Source organism: Delphinapterus leucas, chromosome 14 (assembly GCF_059928025.1).
Source record: "Delphinapterus leucas isolate spDelLeu-1000000601 "Yukka" chromosome 14, BTC_Dleu_Yukka2, whole genome shotgun sequence".
Classification (NCBI taxonomy): Eukaryota; Metazoa; Chordata; class Mammalia; order Artiodactyla; family Monodontidae; genus Delphinapterus; species Delphinapterus leucas.
The window spans coordinates 17327847-17345814 of record NC_143142.1 but is presented as its reverse complement, the minus strand read 5'-3'; the positions used below and the strand labels follow the sequence as shown (position 1 = coordinate 17345814).

At 47.8% G+C, this 17968-nt stretch overlaps 1 protein-coding gene across 1 annotated transcript in view; it reads left to right on the top strand.

Moving 5' to 3' along the window:
- Positions 1-6220: 6220 nt before the first annotated feature.
- The window catches only part of FAM222A (family with sequence similarity 222 member A), a 26592-nt gene continuing 14844 nt past the window's right edge, over positions 6221-17968 (top strand). The window contains exon 1 of the mRNA XM_022600341.2: positions 6221-6413. Coding sequence (XP_022456049.1) covers positions 6332-6413 — 82 coding nt within the window. The 5' untranslated portion in view covers positions 6221-6331. The remainder of the gene's footprint in view (positions 6414-17968) is intronic.

Here is a 17968-nt window from a genome sequence, read left to right as displayed (position 1 = left end):
CCAGCGTGACTTGGAGATTCCCGGGCTTGAGAGATCAGGCGAGGGGTTAAAGAAAATTACCCTGCCTCCTCCATGCTAATGCAATCTCTAACCAGATCTGCCTAGCCGCAGCTCAAATTGCTTTTTAGATTAACATTTAATTATTAACAGGGTCCCCTGGAAGGCCTCGGGCTCGGGCTTGGAACAGGAATGGGGGAGGGAGCGGCAGGAGGGGGTGGGGGAGGGCTTCTACTCTGGCTGCCTTGCGGAGAGAGTTGGGGCGGGTTGGAGGGGGAAGGGGTAGGGGAGAGTGGGGTCAGGAAGGGAGTGAGAAAGGAGACAGCAGGGAGGAAGAAGGGAAGCGTCAGGATAGGAAGGCAGATGGAGTGAGCGACAGCCATAGAGACAGGAGTGAAGGACAGACAGTGGATCCACCCATCGTGGGGGAAGGGTTGTGCACCCAGGTTCCCTATGGCACTCTCAGGCAAGGGCCCCTCCACCCTTCTCTCCTGGTCAAGGGCAGGCAAACCCTGCCCCTTGTGGTTTAGGGGGCCCTGAGCTTTCTGAGGCGTTGTGCTGGCCTGGCTCATGGTGGTGGGGACCCATCCAGAGAAGGGAGCTGGTACTCAGGGCCACACAGCCAGGATCCGACCCAGCTCTTCCAGGCTCTCAATCCAATGCTCATTCCCCTCCCCAGGCCCTCGGCCTTCTGCCTCTACTTCAAATTCTTCCCTGCATTTGGGGGCAGGCTCTGGGGCCAGGACAGGGTGAAGGAGAGCAAGGCTTCAAGTGCAGCCCTGGGGATGGAGGTGAGAGCTGGGGGGCGGGGGGGGGGAACTCCTGCCCCCTCCCCGTGAAGGCTGTGAGGCCCTGGGAATAGCACGCTTCTCCTTCGCCTGTTTTTAGGGAACTCAGGGTCCCAACTGTCCACTCAGCACTTAACATGCTGGGTTTTACCAGCTTCCTGACTCAACATTCCAAATCCCTCAAGAACAGACTACATCTAGAACCCACCCTTTGTGGACTCAGCCCTGTGTCTTGCACACAGGTAGTGCACTGGATTGTGTTTGAAAACCACATGGTAACATCCCCTCAAAGGCCCTCCTACGATCGGCTGGGCCACTGCCTGTCAGGTTTCAGCAAGGGAAACTGAGACTCAGAGAAGGGCTGTCGCTTCCGAAAGGTCACTCAGCCAATCAGAACCCTGGTGCTTGCCCCCTGCCCGGCAGGTGCAACCCTAAGGCCTCTGGGGCTGGCCCTCTACTGTGAACTTCTAGTCCTGTTGGACGCCGGGAAGGCCTCACATGACCTTCTCCAAGCCACAGCGGGTCTTTGGCCTTGAGTGGAGCCACAGAGGCCAGAGTAGGGAGCTCCAGGGAGGAGGGAAGGACGGGGGCTGGCAGCGGCACCGCTCATGGCCTTCACAGGGTCACAGCCTCCTCCTGCTGTGGAGCCCAAGTACGTCCCTGCATTCCACGTGCTCCAGGGCCAGCCCAGTCTGGTGAGGGGCAGACTGCTGACCTACAGGATACATGGGGGAAAGTCCTGCCCACCTGCCACTTCAGAGCAATATTGGAGGCCGGAGGGAGAGGCCAGGGAAGTCCACTTTGAACAGGCTGGCCTTGGGAGTAGGCAGTCACTTCCGGTTGGATATTCTGTTTTGGCAGGATGTTCTCACCGATTTCCATACTCCCAGCGTATGGCACGGGGCTGGCCCCCAAAAGATGCTCAGGGAGTATTTGCTGCCTGAATGAATGAATGAGTGAATGAATGGCTGGGTAAATGACAGCTGCCTCGAAACAGTTCCCTCCTGGAGGCAGGGCCTTGCTTTAGCCACCTCTGTACTGTTCTGAAGGCCTCTCGCGTTGTCCTCCATGAATGTTTATGGGATGAGTAGGTGGATTCCTGAGAGTCCCTCTTCCTCCTCTCCCTCCTCTCATCTCCCTCTCTGTGACCCCAGCCCCTCCCAGAGTAGAACCAAAGACTTGGGCACCGGGGAGAAGCAGGACTTTACTTCTGGAGCCAGGGCTGGAGGCCATACAGTGTGGAGCCGTGTTGACACCCTCGGGCTCTGCCATCCAAAAGCTGTGTGACCTTGGGCAGATTACTTCTGCTGTCTGTGACCATTTCCTAATCTGTGAAATGGGGCTAAAAACAGAACCCACCACAGCAGCTGCTAGGAGGATGCTGTGAGATACAACAGACAGGATGCACACGGGGCGTGGCACAGAGGAAGCATTCAATCAATGTGCACTGCTGCTATTAGCAGTAACATGCGTATTGTAATTTTCAAGCTCCCTGTTCCCACTGGCAGCCTGGGGGGTGGCTCCCCAACACCCTCTGCAGCCGGACAGGCTGGGAGAGATGACAAAAGGCGGGCAGGGCCAAAGGCCCCAATTCCCTGTTCTTTTAATAAAAATAAAGACAGCCTTTAGACATCCTTCTGCTATGCATTGTTCTGCCAAGGCGAGCAGCAGAGACTCAGTTCCTCCTCGGACTTGGAAAGTTCCTTCCTTTCTTTCCCCTCCCCTGTCACATTTTCTTTATCTAAAGCCTCAGCTATGAAAGGGCATATCGACAGCTGGGGGCGTTATCTGGTGGAGGGGACCTTTTCCTAGGGGTGCTTCCGAGATAAGGCGTCTTATCAGCCCCCACGTCGGGGACGGTGCCGAAGCATTCTAATCGTTGAGGCTTGCGACATTTCCCCCCTCCCCCCCTTTTTTATTATTAAAGTCACAAAAGACCTTGGGCTTATAAACAGCCCGATTTACTGATAGGGTTTCAGAATGAGCAGCGCTCCAAGGATGGTCCCTGGCTGGGGGAGTAATGAGCTGGGGCGGGGGCTCTGAGGGGCTGGCTTTCTGCAGATGGGATGATGCCAAGCGGGGGGCGGGGGGTGGGTCATGGGAAGATCATGAGTGTTTTAGGCACCTGCTCCAGTCCTGTCTCCAAGCTTGCTGTGTGACCTTGTGCAGGACGCTTGGCTTCTCTGGGCCTCCATCACTTCATCTGACAATAACTGATTCATTAATTTAGCCATTCATTCAACACCTATTTATAAAGTGATTACTCTTTGCCAGGCATTGGGGAGAAAGAGACAAATAAGACATGGTCCTTGCCCCTGAGAAACTCACAGTCCAGTGGAGAAAGACAGACATGAAAATTGGCAATTACAACTCTGTGTGATTAGGGCTGTGAGGGGGGATGCCTAGAGGAGGGGAGCCAGAGTCTTGAGTTAAAATGGATCAGGTGGCGGTGCTGTAGGCAGAGGGACCAGCACAGGCAAAGGTTTGGAGGTGGGAGGCTGCCAGGTTGGAGGGAGCTCTAGGAGGGAGCTAGGAGAGATGAGGGTGGGAGGAGGGGAGGACAGGTCATAGCGCCCTTGAGGGCCAGGTAAAGGAGGTTAGGCTCTACTCTGGGACCAGAGAGAATTTTTATGGCCAAAAACAGGGCTCTGTTTTGTTTGTCTTGTTTGTAGATGAAGTGGATGATACCGAACTGGTCCCTGCCCATGTCCCACGCTGGAGCCGCCCACCTGCCCCAGCAGCAGTCACAGGCTCCTGGGAGAATGGGCAGTGGGTTGGGGGGATTGGGGGTGTAGAGAGAGAAATTGCTCCTCTCCAAGTGAAGACAGCCTCTTAGGCTGCTGGTCCTCCAGTGGCGAGGGATGAAATGATCCAGGTGGCTGCACCAGAAAAGCTGAGCTGAGGCCTTCACGTGGATACCGTCTCCTCTGGGGAATCCTCTGTGGTCCCCTGGGCTGGGCCACGTGGCCGCTCAGCTCCCAGAGCTGCCCGGTCGTCCACCATCCGAGCACTCGGAAACCAGAGCCCTGCTGGGAGGGCAGCTGATGGGGTCTAGAGAGGCCCCAGAACAGGCAGCCTACCCCTCACCCGATTAGCACTGCAGTCCCAGCCTGCCCTTTTCAGCTGAAAAGCATGCTGGGGTGCATGGCCCCTGGGGAGGGGGGGCGCTGGAGAGGGGCTGGGCCTCTGGGCCCCCAGCACCTGGTGAAAGGCCAGAAGTGGGGAGGACCTCCCAAAGTGGGGCTGGGCTTGGCCAGGACCCTGGAGAAAAATGACCTGGGAAGGATCATGGAAGTGCTATTACAAGGCCAGAGAGGGGCAGTAGCTCCCCTGGGGTCACACAGCAGGCACTGGGGCAGGGGAGGTTCCAGGCTTCCAGCCCAGGTTTCCTCGGTGTGCCAGGTGGCTGGCCTCCCTCCTTCCTGGCCCAGCGCTGCCCCAGCCTGTGGGGAGCAGTGTAGCCCAGTGGAGAGGGGGCAGGTTCACCCAGTCACTGTCTGCTGGGTGGCCCCGGGGAGGGTGCTGCCTCCCTCTGGCCTGGGTTTCCCCATCTGTGGAGGGAGAGGGCTTGCTTGGGCCCTGCAGCTGGCTGGCCTTTTCCAGCTATCCCCTTTGTCCCCTAACCCCTGCATCAGAGCAGCAAGAAGTGGCTGCTGCTCTGGGCTGGAGTAGGGGCGAGGGGCTGGGCTGCCAGGGTCACCACAGGCCTCTTACCTTCCAGGTGGGCACATGATTGTGCGTGTCCGTGCACTTCCCGCGTATGCTGAGAGGTGCCAGAGGAGCGTGTCATTCGGGGTGGGCGAGGGTATGACGGGGTGTGCCCACCTGCAGGAAAATGTATGCAGCGAGCATGTCCGGGATGCATGTCCACGTGTCCCCAGGTGTCCAGGGGGGCCGGCTGCCCCCATGTGTACGGGTGTGTCCCAAAGGGCTCCAGCATGGCCCGCTCCCGCTGTCCGCGTCCCCAGGGAGCGGCGCCTCATTCCCGCAGTCAAGGGCTTTCATCCCTGCAATAGCCCTACTTCATTCCCTTTTTAAACTGTATAATTTCTGCCTGATTGTAATGGCATATTTTTAAATTACCAGAAATCAAAGCCAGGAAGTGGATACCAGATCTTTCATTGCATCGCTGCATTAAGGCTGGCGACTGGGCGCGTGGCGCATGAAAACCACCGACCCTCCCCCATCCACCCCCACTTTCTCTTTTTTTTTTTTTCTGAGACAGTAATAGGAGAAAATTGGTTTTGAAACTGAATAAAAGTCCCTTTCAGAGTAAATCATTTCTTTCAGGCTACCTTTGCTGAAAGTAAAATAGAGCATAATGAAAGGTGGGTACGTGATTGTCTTTCATTTACCGGGAGTCCAGGACAGACAGGAGGCTGCACCCGTCTCGGGGAAATACAAGATTGGAATAATTGCGCCGTAACAAGGAGCTTGTTGTGAAATTAGTATCTTAAGAAAGTAGTGAAAAAAGGCTTTTCCTCATGAATACTTCATTATTAGAAGAAAGCGGCAGAATTTAGGGCTCCAGACACCTGTTTAGTGTTAAATAACTTCTCTTTCTTCCCCTTCAACACACCCTCCCCTCCACTTGCTTCTTTTTTCAACCCAGCCCAGCTTGGTGGCTCAGGCCTTGGCAGTGGCGGTGGTGTGGGAGCAGGACAGGGTGGGCATGGGGCGCCCAGGCTGGGTGGACATCAGTAGTGTCCAGGGTTGAGCCCGCCTTCTCCTTACCCTGACCCTGGCAGGAGACCTCCCACCCTCTCCCCATCCATCCAGGGCAGGCTGTGTCACCCTGCCCCTCGGGGGCTCTGGGTTCTCGGAAAAGTGGGTTCTGTGAAGATAAAGATGCTCGTTTCTGTGTGAATCTGGGTGAATGAGCACAGGTGGACCTGTGTGGAGCCACATCTGAGCTGCTGCCCATGGGGGACCTCGCCCCAGCCTGGCAGAGCTGCCCTGGGTGGCCCTGCCCTTTCCGTTCGGAGTAGGGAACTCGGTCAGGGGGCCCTGATGGCCCTCGGGGCCTGGGCCCAGGGCTCAGCACAGGTCACCTCTGGTTCTCCCGGGGACACCATCCCGGGCATCTCCCCTCCAGGGGCGCTGTGAGAAGTCTCCAGGCGGGGGATGAGGGCAGACCATCACCTGAATAAGTGGGGACACCCATTCGCCCACTGGCCGTTCCCGGGCACCCTTCCATGTTGGTTCCCAAGATGACCAGATGGGGCCTTTGCCCTAGATGAGCTCAAGGCTGAAGGTTGGGGGCGGGGAGGTTGGTACGGATTTGCTGGCAGGCGGTTCCAAGAGAGCTGGAGGCCACCACCCTTGGAAGGACGGCCTGCTGGGGGAACACGAAGGGGGAGAGGGTCTGAGCAGGCCTGGGGGCGTCGGGAAGCCCCCTGGAGGAGGTGGCCCACACAGTGAGCAGGGCTGGGCGGGGAGGGGGGAGGTGGGCACAGAGCAGCCCCGGTGACCAGCGCCTCCTCTCCCTCTTCACAGGGCCCCTGCCGCAGAGCGCGTCCCCCCCGCCGCGGGCCCCCAGCTCAGCCATGCTGGCCTGCCTGCAGAGGACCCAGAACGCCCCCGGCCAACACCTGGCCTGCCCGACCAAGAGCCTGGAGCTGCGCAAGTGTGAGTGACACGCCCTCCTTATGGCCCTAGCCCCACCCCTTCCTCTGCCCACCCCGAGTCCACGGGGCTGCCTCTCTCCTGGACACACCAAGCTTTCCCCGCCTCGGGCCCTCGCAGGGCAGCTCCCAGGCGGGGAAAGCCGTCCACGCTCCGGCACATCTGCCCACCACCACCCTGCTTTGGACCGTCCGTGTTCTCCCAGGCCTTTGCCCAGGCTGTGCTGCCTCCCTGGGGTCCCTCCCCACTCCCTTGGTCTGGCTGACTCCCACTGGGTGTGACCTCCTCCCCAGGAGCCTTCTCTGACCACTACCAGCACCATGGCCCCGACCCCAGCACTTCTTCTGTGACCTGACCATGTGTCCTGTCTCCCTCTGCATTAGCAGAGAGGATAACGGGGAAGCAAACAGCCGGCCCTCGAACAATGTAGGTTTGAACTGTGCAGGTCCACTTATAGGTGGATCTCTTTCAGTAGTGAATAGTACAGTACTACAGGGTCCGTGGTTGGTTGAATCCGCAGATATGGAGGAACCGAGGATACGCGGGGCCAACTGTAAGTTATGCCTGAATTAACCACCACGTTGTTCAAAAGTTCACTGTAGTCCTGAATGGGATCCCAGCTTGCGGCCTGAATTGCTGGGTGATCTTGGGCATGTCTTTTCCCTCTCTGGGCCATTAGGGAGCTGGACTTGGTAACCTCCAAGGGTCTGTCCTCCTTTACCATCCAGGACAGGGCTCCCAAACCCGCTGATCTGATTATTTTTAACCACCATAGGTTGTTTGGGTTTTTTTTTTTCCCCCAAGTATTTAGACACATTTAAAAACGGGGAGATTTGTATAAAAATCTGGATGTAGTGTGTCTTGAACACAAATCAGAGGACCTGGTAACATAAGCCTGTGTTCCTGTCCTGTAGCTATTGGTTAGAATGTAACTATTGCCTCTTTAAAGGGGACACCCATCTCCAGTTCACCACAGTCCCCACCCTTTCCTATTGCCTCTGTCCTATAGTGCAGGAGTGGTTGCCATTTACCATAGTGTTTACGTTGTTGCTTTTTGCTTTTTTAATATGTATTTTATCTTCAGACATGGTAATATACTCACGTGGTCCAGTATTCAAAAGGAATAAAGGGGTATAGAGATAAAACTCCTCCTCTCCCCGCTGCTGTGTGTCCTCTCAGAAAACGTTTTATGCACATCCCAGCAAATGTGTGTATATACATATTTTATCCACTGTCCTACCCCTCACTTTTTCACTTAGCAGTATATCCTATATGTCAGCCTCTAAAGAGCTTCCTCATTCTTTTGCCATATAGTTTTTCATAGCACGGATGATCCATAATTTATTTGACCAGTCCCCTAAGAAGAACCATACCCAACCTGTTGCCATTACAAGCAATGCAGCAACAAACTCTGTCACTGGGTATGTCACAAAGGTGTGAATAAAACTACAGCATAAATTTCTACAAGAAGAAATACTGGGTCGAAGGTATGTGCTTTTGTAATTTTGATGGATGTGGTTTGACTGACTTATCTATTCATCTTCTTGATCTATTTTTCTCATTGGGTTTTGTCCTTATTAATTTATAGGAGCTCTTTGTATATGATGGAATTAGACTTCTGTCTGTCATATGAATTGCAGATGTTTCCCCCAAACTGTCATTTGTCTTTGATTCTGCCATGGACGAGTTTTTTGAAGTATGGCCTTTGGATTTTGTGTCATACTTAGAATGTCCTTTCTCATGCTGAGATTATTTTTAAAAATAAAAAAAAAGGTGTCCCCAGGGATTCTTCTAGCTCTTCTCTGGTTTAATTTTTAAAATATACGATCTTTGATTAGTTGATAATTTATCTGGTGCAAAGTGTGGGGTATGGATGCAAGTGTATTCAAATATCAGTGCAATACTGTTTTCATTGTTGTAGCATTATAACACATTTAAACATTTTTAATGGCTTTATTGAGATATTATTCACGTACCATACAATCCACCCATTTGAAGTGTACCGTTCAGTGGTTTTAGTGTATTTACAGAACTTTACATCCATCACCACAGTTCACTTTAGAGCATTTTTATCACCTCAGAAGAAATCCCTTACCCACTCCCTCATCCCCCTGGCTCCTCCCTTCTCTATAGATTCCCCTGTTTTGGACTTTGCTAGGAAGGGACTCGTACAGTATGTGGCCTTTTGTGACTGGCTTCTTTCTCTCTGCATAGTGTTTCAAGGTTCATCCATGCTGTAAGCATGTGTATAAAACATTTTAATGTTTGCTGGTGCTTCTTGCTTGTTATTCACCATCCTCTTATGCAGAAATTCCTTGGCTGTTCCATTAGTTTTCTGTCTGGACTGTAGAATCACCTTATCTAGGTAAGAACAAAATCCTGTTTTGGTTTTTACTGGGATTGCATGCAATTTATAAATCAGGAAGAAATGACATTTTTATGATGTCTTTCCCTCCAATAACATGATCTATACCTTTCTGTTTGTTCAGACTTTCTTTTGTGTCCCTCAGGAATGTTTTAGTATTTTCTTCATTTAGATCTTACACATTTTTAGAGTTTCCTTCCTCTGGAAAGTTAATTTTTTTGTTGTTGATAAATTTATTTATTTTTATTTTTGGCTGCCTTGGGTCTTCGTTGCTGCACGTGGGCTCTCTCTAGTTGCGGCAAGCGGGGGCTACTCTTCGTTACGGTACGCGGGCTTCCCATTGCGATGGCTTCTCCCGTTGTGGAGCACGGGCTCGAGGCGCACGAGCTTCAGTAGTTGTGGCACACGGGCTCAGCAGTTGTGGCTCATGGGCTGTAGAGTGCAGGCTCAGTAGTTGTGGCGCACGGGCTTAGTTGCTCCGCGGCATGTGGGATCTTCCCGGACCAGGGCTCGAGCCTGTGTCCCCTACATTGGCAGGCGGATTCTTAACCACTGCACCACCAGGGAAGCCCCTTGCAAGTTTTATACCTTGATTTCTTTGTCTTATTTATTAGTGTTGTCTACTATCCCTGGCACAGTGAAAAATAATAGTGGTGACAGTAGACATTCTTGCTTTGTCTTTGCCCTTGAGAAACTTCTAGGATTTCCTCATTACACAGAATGCTGGTTTAGGGGCAGGTATTTTATCAGGTTAAATAAGTGTCCATCTATTCCTATTTTATTGAGAACTTTAAAAATCAAGAATGGAATCTGAACTTTACCAAATGACTTTTCAACGTCTGTGAAACTGATCATATGGGTTTTTTCTTTGTTCTGTTAATATGAATAATGATATAGATTTCTTTATATTGAACCATCCTTGCATTCCTGGTTGGTTCCCACATGGTCACGATAAATATTACATTATAACATACCATAGAATTGGATTTTATATTTTGTTTAGGAGTTCTGCCTCAATTTCATCAGTGAGAACAGTCTTTAGTTTTCTTTTTTTGGAACAGTTTTTGTTGGGTTTTGCTGTCAGTGTTACATTTGCTTCATAAAGACAATGGAGGCTTTCCTTCTTCCTCTGTGCTTTATAACAGCTTAAGTAGAAATGGATTATCTGTTCTTTGAAGATTGTTTAATCCTTCATGAAGCAGTCTGGGCTAGTGTATTTATTTGGGAGATGGAGGGCTGGGTAACTCTGAGATAATGTTCTCTATTTCTTCTGTAATGATTGATCTAATTGTTCTTGAATGAGTTTGGTAAATTATGTTTCTCTAGAAAAGTACCCATTTTATCCAGGTTTTTGAATTTATTTGCATGAGGTTGCACAAAATAAATTCTCTTAAGTGATTACTTCACCCTTGTTTCTTATATTGTATATTTTGTGTGTGCTCCCCTCCACATTTTCTTGATTAGGTTAGTTAGCTAATGAGGTTATCTGCCCCCCTTTCCCAAAGAACCATCTTTAGGATCCATTTATTAGTAATTACCCTTTTCTGGTTCCTAATTCAATTTATGCATTTATCTTTATTAAAATCTTCCTCCTGCTTTCCTTTTTAAAACATGTCTTGAGAGGCTTAAATCTTTATACTGCTAAACAAGAAAAAAAGGAAAATTAAGGCTGTGAATTCTCTCAGCACTGCTTTAGCTGTATCCTGTAGGTTCTAGCATGTATTTTTATTATCAGTATTTTCTAGATAACTTTACAACTTTGGCTTTGATTTCTTCTTCTTTGGCTTCAGGCTCATTTGAGTTCCATCTATCCACCCAGGTAGTAGGTGCCTTTGTATTTTGTTATTTCCAGTTCTATTGCATTATAATCAGAGAATGCTATCTATGATTTCTACTTTTTTGGACTTTAGTGAAGTTTTCTTTGTGATATAATCTCCGGTGATTTTTGTGACTTTTTATGGGAATTTGAAAAGATGTGGCTTTGTTTCCGGGATTCAGAGTTTGGTGTTAACCAGTTATATCTACCCTGTTAATTACATTAGTTAGGTCTTGTGTATCCAAGATGCAATGGAATTTAATGCACAGGTATTAGTACCTTAAATCTCCATAGTGAATTGCATCCTTCTCGGCTGTATTTAATACTTTTTGGCCTGGATTCAATCTTATCTATTAAGATGGTAACTGCCTATTAAGATGCTTTTTTAATTCACATTTTTCTTGAAACCTTTGCCAGTCCTTTTATTTCAACCTTTCTGAATTACTTTGTTTAGATGTGACTCATATAATATAGAGTTGAATTAAGCTTTGTGATCCAATCTGAATGCCTTTTAAAAAAATTTTAATAGAGTTTAGGCCATTTACATTTATTGATATAACAGATGTCTGGTATTAGTTCAGTCATGCTGTGCTTTGTTTTAATTGCTTTGAAAAGTCTTTCCCTGTGTGATCTAAGTTCTCTGCTTTGTGTACCTACTACTCATAGGGAAGGCTGGTGTTCTTGTTCTAGTGGTGTAGCATTAAATAATCCCCTAATTTTTTTATCTCTTTGTAACAGCATCTATTCCATCTACCCTAAAATGAACAAAATGATGAAATTAGTGTATTTCCTTTTTCTCCCTACAGCACTTACTCAGCGTTCACTTCATCCTTTTAAACCTCTATTAACTGACATCAGCTTTAAATATCTTTTGATCCCAGCTATTAAAAATGAGGACACCTGTGTACTTATACTACTGTTCCCCTCTTTCCCCATCCCCTCTCTTCTTAGTGATACCATTACTTTACTCCTAGGGCTTGTGATGTTAACATCTGGTTACATCACCACACTCCCACAGTTCTATCCATCTCAGTCTCCTAGATAAACAGGGTCCATGCTCATCACCAGTTCTTTTGCCTTATTTTTCCACCATCTGAAGTTGCCCTTTAGTCTACGGCTTAAGGCCTCCTGTGAACAACACTCCTGGAATTCCCGCACATTCAGAATGGTCTGTCGACTTTCTACTTGAATGAGCAAAAAAATAATTCCTGGGTCACTTTGTTTCCTTGAGGATTTTTGTAGACCTTGTTCTGTTCTTTTCTTATGTTGAATGTTGCCATGGAGAAGTTGAAGCCTGAGCCCTCCTCCTTTATATTTCATTTTGATCTTTCCACATCTTTCATGCCATTACTTTACTAGCCTGTGTCTTGAGATTGACCCTTCAGAGTCTGTTTCTCCTGGAACAGTCTGTGCCTTTCGACAGGCGGTTCCAAGGCTTGTATTATTTCACTTTCCTTCTTTTGGGGACTCTAGTTAAGCACAGATTGGCTGTCTTTTGCCCATCTTCCCTATGTACCCTCTTCTAATTACGCCTTTCTGACTCCCTATTTCCCTTTCATTTTGATCACCTATTTCCCTTTCATTTTGATCACTTTTCATCCTGTTTTCTATGACTTTTTTTTCTCCCTGTGCTCATTCCATTTCTCCTTTTATAATAAGTTTTTCCCTCCTACTCTTTGCATTTCTGCTTTATGGAAACAGTTGCTTACTACATTGTTTCCTTCACAATGAAATATTTGGCCATAATCTTCATCTCATCTGTGGCCACATTTTTCTGATGGGAAGTGTTTATTTGCCAACCATTATTTATAATTTGCCTTTCCTTTCCTTTTCTTATATATTTTGATTAGGTCCTGTGCTGGTTCAATTTTGATTACTTGCCTCTGGAGGGTATTTACAGAAAGACAAGGGGGACCTAAGATGTTATATCAACATCCTCAGAACTGAAGGTCCTCTGATGGTGTTCTTTCAGAGATAGGGGTTTACAGAATACATGTCTGCCTCATCAAAAATAGAACAATGACAGATAATCTGGAAGGGCCTTCGGTTTCAAGGAAAAATGTTTTTCATGCACAGCCCCCTTCCCTCCTTTACATGGCCTCCAGGGAGAACATGTTCTCTTTTATAAAATTAGATACTTCACTGAATAGATTGTCCTGTGGCACATAATTCAGAAGGCATGAGAATTTACAGTGAAAAATAACTCTCCTTCCCAGAGGAAACCAGCATTAGCAGTTTCTTAAATACCCTCCTGAAAAATGCATGCACGTAGGAGGGGCAGTAAATACCTTTTATGTAAACATTTGCACCCCGACACACTTCTCAGCTCCTTGCCTTTTTTCTTACCGATGTGTCTTGGAGATTATTCCTCACCTGACAGAAAGAGTACCCTCGTATTCCATTGTACAGATGAATATAACATTTTAACCATCTCCCTGTTGATGGACCTTTAGGTTGTTTCTGGTCTCTTGCTATTCTGAACGGTGCTGTAATGAACATCAACTTCGTACACGTACGTATATCTGTGCAAAAAATTCTTCCAGGATGGGCTTGCTGGCTTAAAGGATCTGTGCATTTTAACCTCTGATTGCCACTGTCCAGGTGCCAGTGTTTCCTGCCTTGCCCTCTGCTGCCAGCTGGCTGGAGAAAAGGGCTGGGCACAATGACCTGGGCCAATCCTTCCTTCCTGCTCCAAGGTCGGAACTAGAGAATGTGGAGGGCCACCAAGGATGTCCTGCTTCCCCTGCCCACTCAGACCCTTTGACATCTTTGCACTTATTGGAAAAGACACTGACTCTGCCTGTAACTGAAGAGCACAGCAGAGAGGGCGGCAAGAAGGGAGATAAGCAAATTGAATTGGGTGCCCTGGTGCCTGGTCAAGGCCTGGAAAGACTCCCAGGCATTCAGGCCTAGGCTGACCCTCTTGTCCCTGTGGCCCCCAGGCAGAACCGAGACAGCAAGGGCTGGCCCTGAGCTTTGTGACCAGACCTCAGGCTATGCTGTTTCTCACTAAGGGAGAAAGGTCTCGACTGGGCCACATGTAGCGTGACCTTGGATGAGTCAGTTGGCCTCCTGGGGCCTGCATTCTCCCTTCTGTAAAGCAAGGGGTCAGATCAGATGGACTTAAGAAGCCATCCAGCTCTGACCATCTGTGATAATAATGTCAAAAATCCGGTGGGGAGAAGACGTGGCCTGGTCTGAGCCCCCCTCCCTCTTCCTGTGAAATGGGATCAGAGCTGCCTGACCACACTGGGCTGCACGAGGACTGACCTCCACAAGCGCCCAGAACATAGTCAGTGAACCAGAAATGGCTGTTTACCTCTCTAGGACCTGAGGTCAGGCAGGTGGCCGAGCCGGGGGCGTGGGCAGCCACGTGTCCAGGAGCCCAGGTGGCTGGCTGTTGTAGCCTGTTCCAGCTAACCGGAGAAAGTGACCTGGAGAAAAAGAGAGGGAAAAAGATGTGGCGGGAGGCAAAGTCCATCCCCCTTCCCTACCTCAGGCCTAAGATCTTGGGCTACTCCCAGCTGGGTAGAGTCCCTGGGTCCCAAACAGGACCCACCCATCCCTGGGACAGAAGCCTGTTCTTCTCAGCTGCTCAGGACCGTGCCCCTAATAAATATTTGACTTTCTCATCATGGTTTTGATACACAAACTTTGAGTCACACGCCGCTAAAAGTATGGGCCAGGCAGAGAGGCACCATGGGGGCTTGGCTGGTGCAGGGGTAGACTCAGGGACCTGTCATCCAGGGAGGGAGGGGCCGTGGCAGCTACCCTAGGAGACTGGTGTGAGCGTCCAGCCTCGCTCTGCCGGACCCTGGGCGAGGGACGCAGCCTCTCTGTGCCTCAGGCTGGTCCTCTGAAGATGAGGATTGAGTGACTGCCCTGCCCTCTTCCCCAGGAGCCCCCAGGACACAGGCTTTGAGACCAGATGGCCTGGGGTTCAAATCCTGGCTGTGCCCTGAATGGGATGTATGTGTGGTCTTGGGCAAATGACGGACTGGCCCTCTCTAGGCCTTAGTTTCCTCCGCTGTGACGTGGGAATAAGAAGAAAAGGAGAGAATCCCCAGGGCCTGGCAGCAGACTCAAACCCTTTACCTGCCCCCATCTCCCCCAGAGGGCAGGACCCCTTTCCCCACACCCATACCCACAAAGGGATAAGAGGTTCCCCAGCCCATCCCTCGCATCTTCACAGGTGAAGCTTCTCCCCAACGCCCACCCCTCCTCACCTGACTCCTGCCCAACGCCCCCAACCCCAAAGGCTGGCGCCATTGCCCCTGTGGGCCGTAGCCCCACAAGCATTCCTGCAGGTGCCGCTGCTTCCACTAACACTAATAAAATAAGGAAGAAACAAAGCAATTTAAAATTCCAATAAAATTAAAAAGCCACCGCTGGCCGCACCACAGATTCAATTACAGAGCTGTTGCTGAGCACAGCCCCGGGGAAGGAGGGATGGTCCAGGGCCACCCCCGCCTCGGAACCGAGCCCAGGAGAGGAGAGACGCTCAGAGGTGACAGCCAGGACAGGTCCGGATGGAGTTAGCCTCCTTTTACGATTGAATGAATAAAAATAAGCTCTTAGCAAACTAGGACGGCAGGCAACTTCCTTCTTCTATTACGGGAGGATACAGCCACAATCCACCACAAACCAACCCAAGGGTTGATAAAATCAGAGGAGGACAGAGACCCAAATCACTGCCTTCCCACACTGTACAGAGGTCTTGGCCATCTCAGTAAGACAGAGGATAATAAATAACAAGTTTTAAGGATTAGAAAGAAGTCAGACTGTCTGCATAGAAACCTCAAGAGAACAAGAATTCAGCAAGATTTGCAGACAGAACATCAACATACAATACATAAAGTAGATAACCAACAAGGAGCTACTGTACAGCACAGGGAACTATACTCAATATCTTGTAATAACCTATAATAGAAAAGAATCTAAAAGAGAATATATATGTATATATATATATATACACACACGCATAACTGAATCACTTTGCTGTACACCTGAAACTAACACAACATTGTAAATCAACTACATTTCAACAAAGTTTTTAAAAAATAAAAGTGGAATAATAGAAAAAAATTTTTTAAAAAAAGAATATCAACATACAAATGCAATTTCATTCCTCTACAGCAGAAGTGGGCAAACTTCTTCTGTAAAGAGCCGATATTCGGCCTCGCAGGCCACACAGTGTCTATTGTAACTACTCAGCTCTGCGGCATCGTGGTGCGAAAACTGCCACAGACGCACAGAAATGAGTGTGCATGGCTGGGTTCCAATAAAATTTTATTTACAAAAGCAGGTTGCACACCACATTTGGCCTGCAGATGGTAGTTTGCCAGCTCTGTATCTATAACGAAGAGTTGGAAAATGTGTATTACAAAAAGATACTATTTCACTTGGGGGTGGGGACAGTTTTACATGTATGGTAACAGGGACTATACAACTCATCCATTAAAAGTATACTAGGGAATTCTTTTTAGCATAAATTCACAGTTGTCCAACCATCACCAATTATGAACTTCCAGACCATTTTCTCCTCACCCCCAAAAGAAACCCCATACCCAATAGCAGTCACTGCCCAGCTACCCCTCAGCCCCCTCACAGCCCTAGGCAACCACTAAACTACTTTGTCTCTCTAGATTTACCGACTTTGGATATGTCATATAAATGAAATCATGTCATATGTGGCCTTTTATGTATGGCTTTCTTAATGTTTTCAAGGTTCATGTTGTAGCATGCATCAGTACTTCATCGTTATTAGTGCAGAATAATATTCCATTGTATGGATATGCCGTGTTTTGTTTATCTACGTATCAACTGATGGACATTTGGGTCATCTCCACATTTTTGGCAATTATGAATAATGCTGTGAACATTTGTATATAATTTTCAGTGTGGGCGTATGTTTGCATTTCTCTTGCATATGCATCTAGGAGTGGAATTGCTGGGTCACATGGTAATTGTTTGCTTACGTTTCTGAGGACCTGCCAAATTGGTTTCTAACGCAGCTGTGCCATTTGACATTACCACCAGCAGTGTATGAGGGTTCCAGTGTCTCCACATCTTACCAAAACTTGTCATCTTTTTGATTCCAGCCATCCTAGTGCAGATGAAGTGGTATCACTGTAGTTTTGATTTGCATTTCCCTAATGGCTAAGGATGTTGAGCATCTTTTTATGTGCATATAGGCCTTTGTATATCTTCTTTGAAGAAATGTCTATTCTGCTCTTTTGCCCATTTTTAAATTGGGCTGTCTTTTTATTAAGTTGTAAATGTTCTATATATAATCTAGTTACAAGTTCCTTATCAGATTCATGATTCACAAATATTTTCTCCCATTCTAGGGTTGCCTTTATCACTTTCTTCATGGTGTCCTTTGAAGTACAAAAGGCTTTAACTTTGATGAAGTAAAAATTTCTTTTCTCACTTGTGCTTTTGGTGTTGTATCTAAAAAGGCTTTGCTTAACCTAACTACATTAAGGAGGAAAATTTACTCCTATGTTTTTGCCTAAGAGTTTTCTAATTTTAGCTCTTACTTTTAGGTCTGTGATCCATTTTGAGTTAACTTTTGTGTATGGTGTGAAGAAAGGTCCAACTTCATTCTTTCGCCTGTGGATATCTTGTTCCAGCACCATTTGTTGAAGAAACCAACCTTTCCCTATTGAATTGTCTGGCTCCCTCGGCAAAAATCAGTTTACCGTAAACGTGAGGGCTTATTTCTGGATTCTCAATTCTTTGGACCTACGTGTTTTTCTTATCCCAGTACCACACTGTCATGATTACTGTAGCTTTGTAGTAAGTCAGGAAATCAGAAATTGTGAATCCTCCAACTTTGTGGTTTCTCAGGATTGTATTGGGTCTTGTGGGTCCCGTGAATTTTAGGATCAGCTTGTGAATTTCTGCGGAGAAGCCATCTGGGATCTTGATAGGGACTGTGTTGGATCTGTACACCAGTTTAGGGAATATTATCATCTTGATATTAAGTCTTCTAATCCATGAATGTCTGATGTCTTTCCATTTATTTAAATCTTCTTTAATTTCTTTGAAAAAAATTTTTTTTCAGATTGTAACTTTTGCTCTTTCGTTAAATTTACTTCTAAGTTTTATTTTTTGATGCTCTTGTATATGCAATCATTTTCTTAATTTTGTTTTGGACCATTCTTTGTGCATGTATAGAAATACAGTTGATTTCTGTATATTGATCCTGCAAACTTGCTGAACTTGTTTATTCTAACAGTTTTTTTAGGGAACTTCATAGGATTTTCTTTTTCTTATAAACTTATTTATCTATTTATTTATTTTTGGCTGCATTGGGTCTTCATTGCGGTGCGCGGGCTTCTCGTTGCAGTGACTTCTCTTGCTGCGGAGCAC